Here is a 14,450-nt window from a genome sequence, read left to right on the forward strand (position 1 = left end):
CCGAGGCCGGTGTCGCCGGGCGGGACGGCGGGCCGCTTCGCACCTTTCCATCGGCTGCCTCCCCGATCTGGGCTCCAGGGTCGGGAGGTTGTGCGAGGTAGTCTAGAAGGCCCTTTAAACCCGGAGCTACCGACGCTACCGTGCTTACCAAGCGCAGTTCCGGACCGGTCTCCGAAAGGGACCTGGGGGACGCCTGCCTTTGGGGTGCCGCTTGGAAGCCTGGCTTGGGGGCGCACGCCTGTAATCCCAGCACTCTGGAGGCTGAGGCACGAGGATGGGAAGTTCAAGGCCAGCCTGTGCAAATAAGAGGTCAGCTAGACCCTGTCTCAAAATAAAAAGCCAGCTCTGGTGGCACACGCCTGTAATCCAAACACTTGGGAGGCAGAGGCAGGAGGATTGCCACGAGTTCGAAGACAGTTTGGGCTGCATAGTGAATTCAAGGCCAGCCTAAACTATAGCGACCCTGTCTCAAAAAACAAAAGGTCCGGGGGGCGGGGATAGATCTCAGTGTGTTGTCCCTGGGTTCAATCCCCAGTACCACCACACACAAAAATGGTAAAACAGAAGCGAGGCAGCTTTCTTTTATTCTTTTATTATTATTTTTTTGCTACCTGGGATCGAATTCTGGACCTTGTGCTTGCGAGGCAGGCGTCCCGGCTCCAAGAGGTAGCTTTGAGACTATTCCTCTCAAACCGCAGGGTGCCAAAATTGTCTGAGACCTTCAAATGCAGAGTCCTCAGGGCTCTACCCAGCAGCTTCAGCTCCAGTAGGCCTGGGTTCCAGTTGTCTGCATTTATTACTAGCAATGCTGTGCTTGGAGAGAGAGAGAGGGACTGGAGGCCGAAGAATAGGGAGGCTGAAAGATTTCCATCCTGAGTCAAATGCGAAACCTGCTGCTCCTCTTTCCCCCTCCTTCTTCTAAATTAGGATTCAGAGAGCAAAGTCCGTGTCCACCCACTTCTTGAAGGAGAGCTAGTTCCAGCCTAAGAAGGGCAGGAGAATATTTCACGGTTTGTTTTTTTAATGAGGCATTCTCTGTGTGTGTGTGTGTGTGTGTGTGTGTGTGTGTGTGTGTGTGTGTGTGAGTAAGTAGTAAAGTCCCACCCATCTCAGCCTCAGTCCATAGCTCTGAGGTGAGGTCACTCACTGGTTTATTTTCCATGCTCAACAACCAACGCTTGTTCCCTGCACGCCTCCTCAGAGGAGCTGTGCACTTCCTGCTGTTGGCCGGTGCTTTCAAATCTGTACTTGAAAATGTGTGTGTGTGTGTACTTTATTAACTGCCAATTCAAGTAGGCCCTGCCCTCTCCAAATCTTACTGCAGGGTATGCAGTCTGGGACACACACAAAAAAGCCGCACTCTTGAGTGCTGAGCCAAGGACAAATTGAGCAAGCTTGGTCTCTGCGAGCCACCTACGTTGTTTTCTTGTTGCGCGTGCATGCGTGAGTGCGTGTGTTGCGTGTGTGTGTGTGTGTGTGTGTGTGTGTGTGTGTACACATGCGCGCGCGCACACAGCATTCTCACACACCGTGATATTTGATATTGTCTTCCCTAAGGAGAGGTGAGGAGAGGGAGAAAGAGAAGCATAAAGGAGCCATAGGGAAGAGTGGGAGTGCTGTCTGGTTTAAAGGATTCCCTCTTCCTGAGTTTGGAGGTCAGAGTTGTCTGCATTTATTTAGCCCTGAAGATTATTATTTTCCTCCTCAGGTGACCTACACCAAGAAAGAATAATAAAGATACTTGTGATTTTTAAAAGAATTCTCTTTGTCCTTCCACTTAATCTTGAGTGCTGTTCTTTTGGGCCTCCTTTCCCCCCTTTTCTATCTGTTCTTTGCTTTGTTTTTTAGTACTGGGGATTGAACTCGGGAACTTGCACTTGCAAGGCAGGTGCAGTGCCACTGAGCTACATCCCCAGTCCTCTATCTGTTTTGTGTGTATATGTGTGTGTGTGGTACTCGGGATTGAACCCAGAGCCTCATACATGCTACACAGGGGCTTTACCCCTGAGCTATTTCCTCATCCCTTTAAAAAAAATTTTTTTTTTTAAATTTTGAGACAGGATCTCTCTAAATTGCCCAGACTAGCCTCACACTCATTATCTATCTTCCTGAGCCTCCTAAGTAGCTGAGATTGTAGGTGTTTGCCACCTGACCCAGTTTACCAGTTCATTCACCTGTTCTCACCTAACTCAGCTGGGTGTGGTAGTGCATGCCCATAATCCCAGCACTCTGGGAGGCTGAGGCAGGATGATTGCAAGTTCAAGCACAGCCTGGGCAACTTAGCAATTTAGCAAGACTATGTCTCAAAATAAAAGAAACTATTTAAGAAAGGGCTGGGGATGTAGCTTAGTGCGATGGCCCTAGTTTCAATCCCTAGTACCACCCAAAAAAGAAAAAAGCAAAGGACCCAGCTCATAGGTAGAATCCTTCACTTCCTCTGCATCCATACATTGCACTACTCATGGTTATGATTACACTTATTCCCGTATGCTGGAGTTGTTTATTTACAAAGTTTTCTCTTCTGATCCTAATCTCTGTTTTATTTTTGTTTTTGTTTTTGTTTTGTACCGGGAATTGAACTTGGGCCCTTGCCCTTGCAAGGCAGGCAGCAGAACCACTGAGCCAAATCCCTGGCCCATAATCTCTGTTTGTTGAGGGTAGAGGTCCACCAGCCCTGGCCTAAGGAAAGGGAGGTATTTATGTGGGGGTAGTTTTGGTACCGGGGATCCATCTCAGGACCTTGCACTTGCAAGACAGGCACAGCGCCACTGAGCTACATCCCTGGCCCCAGGAAAGAGGGGTTGTTGAACGGAGTCCTAGTTGAGTCTGTGAGCCCCACCATGTACCTAATGAGGATGACACAGGTGCAGTTCTTGGAGAACCTAGTCTAACCAGGGATAGGATAAGGAGCTAAGTTCCCGGCTGAAGAAGTCCCTGGACACCTCTGCTGGACAGCACTGTGAGAAGGCCTGGCGTAGACTCAGGAAGGAGGAGGACAGGAAGTTAGCTGTAGAGCAAAGGAGAGGAGGCCCCCCGATAAAGGAGTTGGGGCACACGGGAGATGCTCCCGGTCTCTGGGCAGGTCTGCGTACCATCATTTTTTTGAGAGGAGGTCTCACTGTGTAGTTCTAGCTGGATTTAAACATGCGATCTTCCCTTGCTCAGGCAACAGAGTACCAGGGTTACAGGGGTGCACCAGTGCTCCCAGCTCTAGCAAGGTCTTCAAGGAGAACCTCGGAGACAGGCCCCTGTCTAAGCCCCCTTTGTTGGTTTCTGCCCTCAGATGAACGCATCACAGCTGAGGAGATGGACGAGCAGAGGCGGCAGAATGTCGCTTATCAGTACCTGTGCCGGCTGGAAGAAGCCAAGCGGTGAGAGAGTCAGAAAGGTGGATTCTCTCTGGCCCACCTTCCCCATGCTGCAGCCCAGACACCCGTCCTCAAAACCTGTGCAACAGGACAAGGACCCATGCTGAGGGAAAGGGCAGGTTAAAATAGCATTTTCTGCTTTTTAAGGCAAATCCAAAGCATTACATCCTTTTATTTCCCTGTATCCCTCAGAAACTGCCTAAAATCTACGGGCATTTGCTTATATAACCACAGTGTCATTTTAATACTCAGCTCAAGTATCTGCAAATCCCTAAAGATCAATACCCGGGCCATTTTCAAATTGTCCAGCTTGTCTAAAAAGGAAGTCTGATTTTTCGAATGGCTCATTCAAATAAGGATCTCAAAAAGCTCACTTATTTCACTTGTCTCTTACGCTTCTTTAATGGAGAGCAGCTCACCTCCTGTTTCTCATTTTTTGTGTGTCATCGGCTTGTTTAAGAAACTGGATCACTTTTCTTGTAGAACATCCTACATCGTGACTGTATTTGCTTCCTTGTGTCATTCACCTTGTTCCTCTAAGCCATGTATTTCCTATAAATGGATTCTGGCTCTAAAGGCTTGATTGGATTCAGGTTCAACTTGTTTGACAAGAAGCCTTCATCGGTGGAGGTGTGTGTTATAGGAGGTGAAATTAAGTCTTATCTGGGAATTCAGGTGATAACCTGGTGTCTGTGTTGTAAGAGTCCCCATTAACCTTTCATCCAATGGCTTCCAGGATTATTGGTCCTCACCAGAATCTGTTCTATCAGGATTCAAAATGACTATTTTCTAATTCTGTTGTTGCTTCTTCATTAGTTACCTAAAATTCTTTTCTAAAAAAGATCTTTTCTGCTGGGAATTTAGCTCAGTGGTGCTTGCCTTGCAAGCACCAGGACCCGAGTTCGATCCCCGGTACCAAAAAATAAGTAAATAAATAAAAAAGATCTTTCCCCAATCAGCTCAGGGCTTCTCGGTCACCCTGTCATTCAGTTTTTCTGAGAGGGGCAGGGTAAATACTCAATTCTTTCCTTTTACCCAACAGACTATTTTTAATGTTCTCCCAGAAAGTAGGTAGGATGGAGCAGATAGGAAATGGAAACACACTTTCTTGTAGATCTAATACGTAGGGAAATTAGGAGATTCCGTGAGGAGCCTTTTTTTTCTCCCTTGTAAATCTCCCAGCAATAACGTGTTTCATAAACTTATAGTCAAAGTGTTTTCATGTTCACTGGTTCATTTGACCCTGGCAGCCGCCCACAGCTGTAGGACATCCTGGTGGTGTCGCCCGCATTTTGCAGATGGTGCAGTGGCAGCTTGGGAAGGGAGGGGAGGAGGTGGGAAAAGTGAGCCTTCTGTACCAAGAGTCCGTGAGCCTCACTGGAGATGGGCAGGTGCGGGCTCCGCAGGGCAGACTTGGAGCAGGGGCTTCAGAGGGGGTCGGTCCAGGTGTCTGGGGGCCAGCAGGGAGGAAGTGGGAAGAGACGTGCAGGGGCAGCGGGGAGGGGGAGGCAGGAACAGGAGGTAGGAGAGGTGCAGGGGCCACTCCAGGAGAGGAAGTCGGAATAAACCAGCGAGGCTGCCAGCGTGAGTGAGAGGTCCTGTCGTGCCTGCAGCTGGATGGAGGCCTGCCTGAAGGAGGAGCTTCCTTCCCCGGTGGAGTTGGAGGAGAGCCTTCGGAATGGGGTGCTGCTGGCCAAGCTGGGCCACTGTTTTGCACCCTCTGTGGTCCCCTTAAAGAAGATCTATGATGTGGAGCAACTGCGGTACCAGGTAGGCATCGTACACTCCACCTTCTTCCTCTCAAACTACCCCTTCTCTTTGCAACTGTGAGCATGGGTGACCGTACCCAGATCTGGACGGTTTAAAGGAGGAAAGCGGGAGCTTCTAATCAATCGTTGCACCGGGACAACAGGTGGGGATCAGTGTCTCTCCTGATTATTAGGGAATGAGAAGGGGTCCAGGGGCAGCAGGGAGAGGGAGGGCGAGAGGGTGGGAGGGAGGGTAAGCACGGAAATGTCACAGTAGAGCTCCGTTAGCTGGTACAGTTCATGTGTATTAAAAACTTAAACAGCCGGTGTCTCCCAGTCAGGTGGTCGTGTGTTACCTTTAGCGGCAAGGGGTAGTTGTTAGGTGGGTTTAAGGCCCTGGGTTCAATCCCCGGCATCCCCCAAACAAAGATGGCTCTAAGAAGCTACCCTTCCGCCCATGCGCTGCTCTGTGCTGTAGCCAGCCCAGCGCCCTCTTTCCCTCCGCCCCTTCCCAGGAACGCTTACCAGCTGAGGTGTCCATCCCCGGGGATTTCTGTTTCTCTGTCCTCTGCTCCCCACCCTTTCCTCTTGGATCTCTAGGTGTAGTCTGCGCTCTGCTCGTGGGAAGCCCTGGGAACTATAGAAACAGACTCTCCTTTTCCTTCCCTTTCAGGCAACTGGCTTGCATTTCCGGCACACAGACAACATCAACTTCTGGCTGTCTGCAGTAGCCCACATCGGCCTGCCTTCGGTAACACTGGGCCTCAAACTGTTGCTCATCTCTACCCTGCATGCGTCCCCCAGTGCCTCATGCTTTGTCTCCCTGGACCATTCCTGCCCATCTCCATGTATCCTTTTTGTTTGAGACAGGGTCTCACTATGTAGCCCAGGCTGGTCTCGAACTCACAGTGATCCTCCTGCCTCAGCCTCCCGAGTGCTGGGATTACAGGCGTGCACCACCACGCCCGGCGACATGTATCTTCTAAACTAATGTAATCTAACAGAACAGTTCCTTGGGCTGTGTTTCTTTGAACTAGGTTATGGGATTTTAGGCGTGCACCACCACGCCCGGCGACATGTATCTTCTAAACTAATGTAATCTAACAGAACAGTTCCTTGGGCTGTGTTTCTTTGAACTAGGTTACTTGGTCCCTGCCTCGCTTCCCTGTGGATGAAGGCAGATGAAGAAGGCCTGTGGCCTGAGTTGCCCCCTTGCCGTTGTGCAGCAGGGACCCGGTTAGTGCAGGAGACTGGGCTCAGATCAGTCAGCCATCCCCCCGTTTGATGGGGGGCCGGGGCTTACCACACCCCAGCCCGTAGGTGACAGACTAAGGTGGGAGGCTGAGGCCCAAGACCCCCGCCGACACAGGAGGCATCTGTTGTGAGCTCCTGTGTTCCTCAGCTGTAAAGGGCGAACAGTGATCTTGCCTTGTCTATGTTGACCGAAGGGTCAGATGCTCTGTACAAATTTCTCTTTCTTTTTCTTTTTTGTTTTTTTTGGTACCAGGGATTGAACTCAGGTCCTTGCACTTGCGAGGCAGGTGACAGAACCACTGAGCTAAATCCTGGCTCTAAAATAGACCACATACTCTTTTTTTTTGGTACAGGGGATTGAATTTGGGTTCTTGTGCTTGTGAGGCAGCCAGAACCACTGAGCTAAATCCCGGGCTGTCAAATTCCATTTGTAAAGAACTATACTTTTTTTTTTTTTGAGACAGCATCTCGCTATGTAGTTCAAGCTGGCCTTGGAACTTGTGGTGATCTTCCTGCCTCAGCCTTCCAAATGCTGGGATTATGGCTGAGACCACCACACCTGACAAGAGCTATACAAATTAGGCATGATAGGATCCTACTGTGTATGATTTCATTCTGTTCTGTTAGCCTTCTCTGTGAAAAGGAACTCTTAGGATGAGGAAGCAGCAGTACAGAAAGATGCTTTGGAGGCAGACACATAAGAGCGCGTGTACTCAGTGAGGCCAGCACACTGTGGGTCCTTTATCATGTCCAGGATGCAGTAGGCCTCATCATAATTGCTAGGTGGCACGGGAAGATGTACCTGGAGCAGCCCAGTTCTGAGCAGGGCCCCCATCGATCAGAAGGCTCCAGCTTGGGGCGGTGGCTTGCCCTGCTGTGTTTGGTCTGTGGCTATATGTGCCTCACTGGACCCTCACCATAGCTCCAAGTGACTGGGGCCTGTTGTTCCTGGAGGATGTGGCTTGTGTCCTGCAGCCTAATGGCCTCGTCCGGGTCCCATGCCACCTGGGCACCATGCGACCATGTGCCTGGCTGGGTACCAGCTCAGCACGTGTCCGCAGTGCCTTCTCAACACTGGGCTGACTGGAAGTGGTTGAGGAGACTGGCGAAGGCCGCAGGCAGCCGGGGGACGCACACCTCAGGTGGGAGAGGCAGACCCTGTGCTTGGCGTCTCCAGGCTCAGCAACAGGCCTGTTTCCCCCAGACCTTCTTCCCGGAGACCACGGACATCTACGACAAGAAGAACATGCCCCGTGTGGTCTACTGCATCCACGCCCTCAGGTGAAGGTTCCTCCGCGTGGCAGTGACCCCTGAGTGGCAGCAGCAGCGCAAGGGGGACGGGGGTGGTGCAGCGATCCTGTCAGGAGGGAGGTTTCGTGTTTGCAGGTGGATTTATGTGGGTGAGGGGAAAGGATAGGACGTACCGGGTGTCGGCCTGGGACCCGGTCAAGGGGTCAGAACAGGATGCAGGCTGGGGATGTAGCTCGGTGGTTGAGTGCTGGTCCACGTGTGCAAGGTCTGGGTTCGACCCTTGGCACCACCAAAAAGAGCACCCTGTGCCAGCCATGCAGTGTGAATGGCAGAGGCTGTTTGTTCTGCTCAAGGCAACCATGAGCACTTACCCGGCTGTCACAGGAATTGGCACCCGGATCTTGCGGCTGTTCATCTCTTCCTGCCTGCACGTCCTACATCTTTTTATGCCTCCCCTCCTTGGCTCGGCAGGTCCATGCTTGCAGCGCCTTTGCTGTCCTCTGTCACCACCCTGTGACTTGCTCCCGCCACGTGTGCTCTGAGGCCCTCCCGGGCTCACCAGGCCTCCCAGGCCTCTTAGCCGTCCCCCTAGAACTCGCCCGGTGCAGGCTGACATCGTTTCCTGTGGATCGGGTGACCCCGGGCCGGCCTGTCGCCCTGGTGCATGTCCCGTGCTGTTGTCTGGGCGCCGTGCCTTCCAGCACCTCCCATTCTCCTTCCTTTCCAGTCTCTTCCTTTTCCGGCTGGGGTTGGCCCCTCAGATACATGATCTCTACGGGAAAGTGCAGTTCACAGGTAAGCCCAGCTCCTTCCCTGACCACCTCGGGCTGGGCAGGGTCTCGGGGTCTGGGCCTGATGAAGGTACCGGTGGTGTCGTTGCAGACGAGGAACTCAGCAACATGGCCTCTGAGCTCGCCAAATACGGCCTCCAGCTGCCTGCCTTTAGCAAGATCGGGGGCATCCTGGCCAATGAGCTCTCTGTGGATGAGGCCGCAGGTAGGGACCAGCCACTGCCCTGCTAGGAGTAGGCAAGTGGGCATGGGGAACTTCAAGCCTCCTGCTGCTTGGCTGGCTCTGGCCTCCTCACCCTCAGGCAGGGTGATCGGACTACCTGGTTTGCCTGCCCCCGAGGAAGGTGAAGGGCGTGATGCTGGAGCAGTCTGCAGCTGGCTTGCTCTGGCCTGGCCTTCTCTCTGGCTCCCTGACCGTGTTTCCGTGCCCCTTCCCTCCCAGTCCATGCAGCTGTTCTTGCCATCAATGAGGCGGTGGAGCGAGGGGTGATCGAGGACACCTTCGCTGCCCTGCAGAATCCCAGCGCTCTCCTGGGGAACCTTCAGGAGCCCCTGGCTGCCATCTACCAGGAGCTGCTGGCCCAGGCCAAGATGGAGAAGGCTGCCAGTGCCAGGAACCACGTGAGGAGGGGTCCTGGGGTGCTGAAGGCAAAAAGCTGAGTGCCCGAAGAGTCTCCAGTGAAACCAGGACTCTTTCGGCCCTGTCTCTAGTTCCAGAGCTGCTTGTTAGAGAAACTGTTAACTTGTCAGGGGTCTTGGAGAAAGGAGGGAACCCAGGAGAATGGTGTGAATTCAGAAGAGAAGCCTGGAGAAGAAATTTTGGGGGTGACCTTCAGGGAGGCCTGAGAGGGACTGCAGATTCCCAGGCTGGATTAACTTAACCGTCCGTTCCCCAGAGTGACTGGCGTTGGCCTTGGGAATCTCCCCAGAAGAAGAAATCGGTGCAGACGGGGAGGGAGGCGTGGAGGAGCCTACACTGGTTTCCTTATCCTTTAGTTTTTGCAGGACGACAGAGAAAGCCAGGACATCTACGACTACTACCTAACCCAGGCGGAAATCCAGGGCAACATTAACCATGTCAACGGTAAGGGACATGCTGGTGCTCTCGGGGTCAGCACTTGGAGGTTTGGGGGTGGCTCCCTTCAGAGAGCCGTCGCCTCACTAGAGCCAGTTCTTGCCTCAGGAAGAAAGACGAAAGTCCAGGGAGAGTGCCCTCTGCTCTCTGGTGTCAGTGTCTGGAGAAGCGGTCCACTGTGGGAGGCTTCAGTTTGAATGGACTTCTGTGGAGAGACCAGAGGCAAAGGGACTGGCCCTCTGGCCCCTGCGCTGGGGGACAGTTGCCCTGGGGCCCTTGAGAAGAGAATGCAGAGCACAGATTGGGGAGAGGGCAGCTAGAAGGCTCAAGACGATGGGCGTTTTCCTGTGATGGTCAGAAAATCCTCAGAGTCTGAGGTGCTGAGAGGGGAGGCTGTGGAGAGGAGGCTGAGGAGCTTGGGCTGGACCAGGTGGCCCAGAAACCCGAGGGGCTGGGCAGGAAGAGGGCTTCCTCACATGGTCCTTCATGACGTCTTGGCCCTTTTCAGTCCGTGGGGCTCTAGAGATTGTTGACAATGCCCTGGAACGACAGAGCCCCATGGGCTTGCTGGAGGCCCTGCAGGATCCCTCCCTGGCCCTACGCGGGGTGAGGAGAGACTTTGCTGACTGGTACCTGGAACAGCTGAGCTCGGACCGAGAGCAGAAAGCACAGGTCAGTCCGCTTCCTGCCGCCTCTGACGGGGGGTGGGAGAGGCCTCTGAGTTGGGCAGCGCCACTGCCAGTCCCTGCCGTCAGGAGGTGCTGACTGCGTGTTGAAAGCCTAAGCTACCGTGCCAGTCATCTTTGCCCTCCAGGAGGCCCTCAGACTGACCTGGGGGGCAGTCGTATGCTCCCCTGTGCTGGATTGGGCCTCAATTTAGTAATCTTGTTTTGATGCTGCCAACTTTGTCAGTTTGTCTCTGTTTTAGTTGTTTGTTATTCAGACGCTTGTTCGGTAAGAAAGGATGAGATGGGCTCAGGGCGGTGGGCCAGGCTCTTCTGCCTGCGGGGGAGGTTGATGGAGGATGGCTGCTGGGCAGACTGGGAGCTCGTGTCCCTGGCCTCTCTCCCCTCTGTAGGAGCTGGGCCTGGTGGAGCTTCTGGAAAAGGACGAGGTCCAGGCCGCCGTGGCCGCAGCCAACGTGAAGGGTGACCAGCAGCAAGCCAGTAAGTCTTTGCCAGGCTGAGGTTGGTCTGGGTGCCCTGCCGGCTCATGGAGCGCCCCACCTTCACTAGCTTCTATACTGGGCAAGGAAAGTGCTGCCCTGCTCAGCAGCCCCATGAGGGATTTCTGCCCTCTTGCTCTGCTCTATTCCTGGGGATGGGTTCACAAAGGCCTCAGAGACAGTGCTGTGTTCGTACCGCACTGGGCGGGCAGTTTTCTCCCAGGAAGTTTGCCATTCTGACACTTTCAAGCTGTTTGAATTTCTTGGCTTCTGAAATGTATTGATTTCTCAGATGAGAGAAATTTATGTTCTCAGCTTCCCTTAAAAACGTACAGAAATAAGTCTTCACTCAAGAACACGAGCTGGCTTCCTCTGCCGTGAGAGGTCAGTCTGTCTCCAGGGGCCTGTGACACTGGGCCTCATGGCCTCGGTCTCGGTTCCTGGACACCAGCGCACTGTGGCCCAGGCCACTCCTGTCAGCCTCTCGCCTTAGCAGCTCGGGTGGGACAGCTCTGATCGCATCTCCCCTAGGAACACCTCCAGGTCTTCACGGGCTCCTCCCTTCTTACCAGACACTGCTGCCTTGGTTCTTGAACTTAGTTCTTTAAACATTATTGATCACAACCAAACTGGAAGGGAACTGAATCAGATTTCTCTGTAACATTGAACCTACCCATTGAATTGGACTTGGTTCTCAGACAGACAATTCCGTTTGCAGCCAAAGTCAAGGAAAGAGTCACAGCGGTGACGAACTTTGGTCCTGTCACCTGAGCCCGAAAGGACAGGCAGGCCTTCCCAGAGCCGCCCCTTCTCCTGTCCATGTCACCCCAGCCTTGCTGAGCAGGATGAACTGTTCTTTCTTGATTGCCCCAGCCTCTCCATCACCAGCCCTCTGGTCCCTCTGGTTAGGGTTCTCTTGCACTTTCCCTGTCAGGAGCGGGTGAAAACGTCACAGGGCTGCCTGGGCTTCCTCTGGGAACACTTCCAGCTCACTCCTGGCCAGACCTGTGCCCCTGCTCTGCTGTTGTATGGTGGTTGGGGCTCTGGTCTGGCTGTGACAGCAAGGCTCTGTAGGAGTTTTGTGTCCTTATTTCTGCCCCCGAGCTTGTGTGCTCCTTGATGCCTGGGTGTACATTATTATTTATTTAAATTTTATTTTTCTTGAGCTAAAATTTAATTGAGCCTGTAGAACTAATTGTCAATTCATAGGGATTTACATGGGATGAGGGTAGCAAAATCTAGCTCTGCCTGGGCATTTTCTAAGCTCCAGATTTTGTAATCTCAGATTACAGCTAACTGCAGACCCTTTCTAACTTCCACCACTTTGCAGCCAAAACGGCTTCACCCTGGTGCTGGTGCTTCCTTCGCCTTTGCTGTCACCAAGGTTCTCTCTGCAGCCCCCTGGCTGGTCTTGTCTCGGTCGTGCTCCACAGCCAGCTGTCCGTCTTGCGCTCGCCTCTGCCCTGATAGTCACTGTGGGTCCCGTGCTAGGCTGTTCAACTTCTAGGCCTGACAGGGGGCTTCCCGGGAGCCTCTCCTTAAAGTGGCCAGAGCCCTTTTCTCCTGAGCGTGGAGAGAGGTGTTTCAAAACCAGAAGACAGCCCTCTGAGCAGCGATGGAACCATTTCCCCTCGGAGGTCCTGTAGAGCCGAGCTGGCCAGGAGAGCAGGGGAGCTGGGAGGCCTGGCCCACACGCCTCTCTTCTCCTCCCTGCAGTGCTGCAGGCTGTGCAGCAGATCAACAGAGCCATCCGGCGGGGAGCAGCTGCCGATACCGTGAGGGAGCTGATGAGCCCTGCAGCCCAGCTGCCTCCCGTCCACCCCTGTGCTTCGGCTGTGTACCAGCAGGAGCTGGCAGTGCTCCAACAGCAGCAGGGGGTAAGCGCAGACACAGGCCCCGCGCGGGGCTTCCTGTGCAGCCGGGGCTGTCCGAGAGGTTGCGGACAGGAGTGGCGGCCATCCTGGTCGTACGGAGCATCACAGCAGCCGATGTTCTTGAAAACTGCTTTCCAAGCCTTTGTCCTGAAGGGCACCCCGTCAGGCAGGTGTTATTTCCAGTCCAGTGGCAAGGAAGCTGAAGGGCAGAGGGTAACTGACCAGCTCCACATGACCGGTAGTGCTGGCTGGAAGTGGACACAAGGCTGAGTGTCCTAGCAGGCCAGGCCTCTGGCCACTCTTCTGTGCCCCCTCACTTCAGTCAGCCCGCCTCTCCGCCAGAGAGGTGACAGCGCCTCTGCTTTGGGCCCTCCAGGCTGTTGGAGAAGTTGGGTTTCACCTAACTGGGCACGAACCTGTAATCCCAGCCCTCTGGAAGGCTGAGGCAGAAGCACTGTGAGTTCAATCCCAGCCCGGGCACTTGGCATCTAATAAGATGATTCAGGCAGAAGACTTGAGGGAGCAGAGGCAGGAGGTACTGAGGAAAGGCTTCTCAGAAGATGAGACTCTGTAGAGAACCCCATTTGCGGAAGGAATTTATAGAAATCTACGTCAGGCGCAGCCCCCACACAAGCACGGCCTTTAGGAAGGCAGTCACAGCATGTGGATTGCTTTCATGCAAAGAAGCAGAAAATCAGTATTGAGAGGTAAAGCACAGTGACTACAAACTCTGCTAGTTCCTAGCTGCGTGGCATTGGGCGAGTTATTTACCTTCGTACCTAGGTTGGGAGCCGTCATCTCCCCTCCCCTCTCTGGATTGCTGTGAGGACTCAGTGAGCTCACCTGTGCTTAGAGAAGAGCCTGGTGAGCAGGGTCAGCTGTCACCACAGGGTTCCAGTGCAGAGGGCAGGCAGGGCGTCTCCAGCGGAGGGACAGCGGAAGCAGATTTGAGCAGGAGGAAGAGGACTGGGCAGGCTGGAAGTAGGACCAGGGCCGAATGAGGTTCTTGGTGTGGAGCAGGGACAGGTGGCTGCTGGCAGAGCTCATGCCTACGGGGGCTCTGGAGCCAGGCACCTCGGTCAGCATCGTTAGCCGTGGGCCAGGTTGTGCACCAGGCTGAGGGCCACCTGCCTCGTCAGACTGCTGAGCCTTCAATGATGCTGCGGGAGGCTCTCAGACTCGAGCAGGTGTCCGGTGCCCCCGCGCTGAGCCCAACTGCTAGCAGATGACGCAGGCCGACCCTCCTGCTGCAGGAGCTGGGCCAGGAGGAGCTCTTCGTGGCCGTGGAGATGCTCTCGGCCGTGGTCTTGATTAACCGCGCCCTGGAGGCCGGGGATGCCGCAAGCGTCTGGAGCAGTCTGAGGAGCCCTGCCACCGGCCTGGCTGAGGTGGAAGGAGAAAATGCCCGACGGTGAGAGGGTTGGTTGGCCACACTCGGGAGTGAGGGAGGAGGGAAAGTGGCCGAGACTCGCCTCCCTCTGGATGTGGCACAGTCCCTTGGCCTGTGACTCTTCCCTGACGGGGTGGGTCCATAGCCGTTCCCTGTGCACTGATTCAGTGCTTCACAGCACATGTTTGACTACCTAGCCACAGGCCAGATACTCTTCTGGTGCTGGGAAATTAGGTGAACCAAACAAATCCTGCCCTCACGAAACTTGCTTTGAAGTAGAGGGAGACAAATGATTAGGAAAGCAGACGAGCTCCATGAGGTGGTGCACTCCTGTAATCCCAGCACTCTGGGAGGCTGAGGCAGGAGGACTGCAAGCTGAAGCCCAGCCTGGGCAATTTAATGATTTAGCAAGATCCTGTCTCACATTAAAAAAAGGACCGGGGGGGATTTAGCTCAGTGGTTCCGGAGCCTGCCTTGCAAGCACAAGAACCGGAGTTCAATCCCCAGTACCACCAAAAAAAAAAAAAAAAAAAA

At 53.8% G+C, this 14,450-nt stretch overlaps 1 protein-coding gene across 1 annotated transcript in view; it reads left to right on the top strand.

Moving 5' to 3' along the window:
* Iqgap3 (IQ motif containing GTPase activating protein 3) overlaps positions 1 to 14,450 on the top strand; it is a 32,571-nt gene that overhangs the window by 331 nt on the left and 17,790 nt on the right. The window contains exons 2-13 of the mRNA XM_010643798.2: positions 3,284 to 3,371; positions 4,982 to 5,138; positions 5,790 to 5,867; positions 7,575 to 7,651; positions 8,349 to 8,416; positions 8,504 to 8,617; positions 8,855 to 9,033; positions 9,409 to 9,496; positions 9,996 to 10,159; positions 10,566 to 10,653; positions 12,369 to 12,529; positions 13,780 to 13,937. Coding sequence (XP_010642100.1) covers positions 3,284 to 3,371; positions 4,982 to 5,138; positions 5,790 to 5,867; positions 7,575 to 7,651; positions 8,349 to 8,416; positions 8,504 to 8,617; positions 8,855 to 9,033; positions 9,409 to 9,496; positions 9,996 to 10,159; positions 10,566 to 10,653; positions 12,369 to 12,529; positions 13,780 to 13,937 — 1,420 coding nt within the window. The remainder of the gene's footprint in view (positions 1 to 3,283; positions 3,372 to 4,981; positions 5,139 to 5,789; positions 5,868 to 7,574; positions 7,652 to 8,348; positions 8,417 to 8,503; positions 8,618 to 8,854; positions 9,034 to 9,408; positions 9,497 to 9,995; positions 10,160 to 10,565; positions 10,654 to 12,368; positions 12,530 to 13,779; positions 13,938 to 14,450) is intronic.

The sequence above is a fragment of the Fukomys damarensis genome, unplaced genomic scaffold (genome assembly GCF_012274545.1).
Source record: "Fukomys damarensis isolate Sample0158 unplaced genomic scaffold, DMR_v1.0_HiC HiC_scaffold_33, whole genome shotgun sequence".
In the NCBI taxonomy this organism is placed as follows: Eukaryota; Metazoa; Chordata; class Mammalia; order Rodentia; family Bathyergidae; genus Fukomys; species Fukomys damarensis.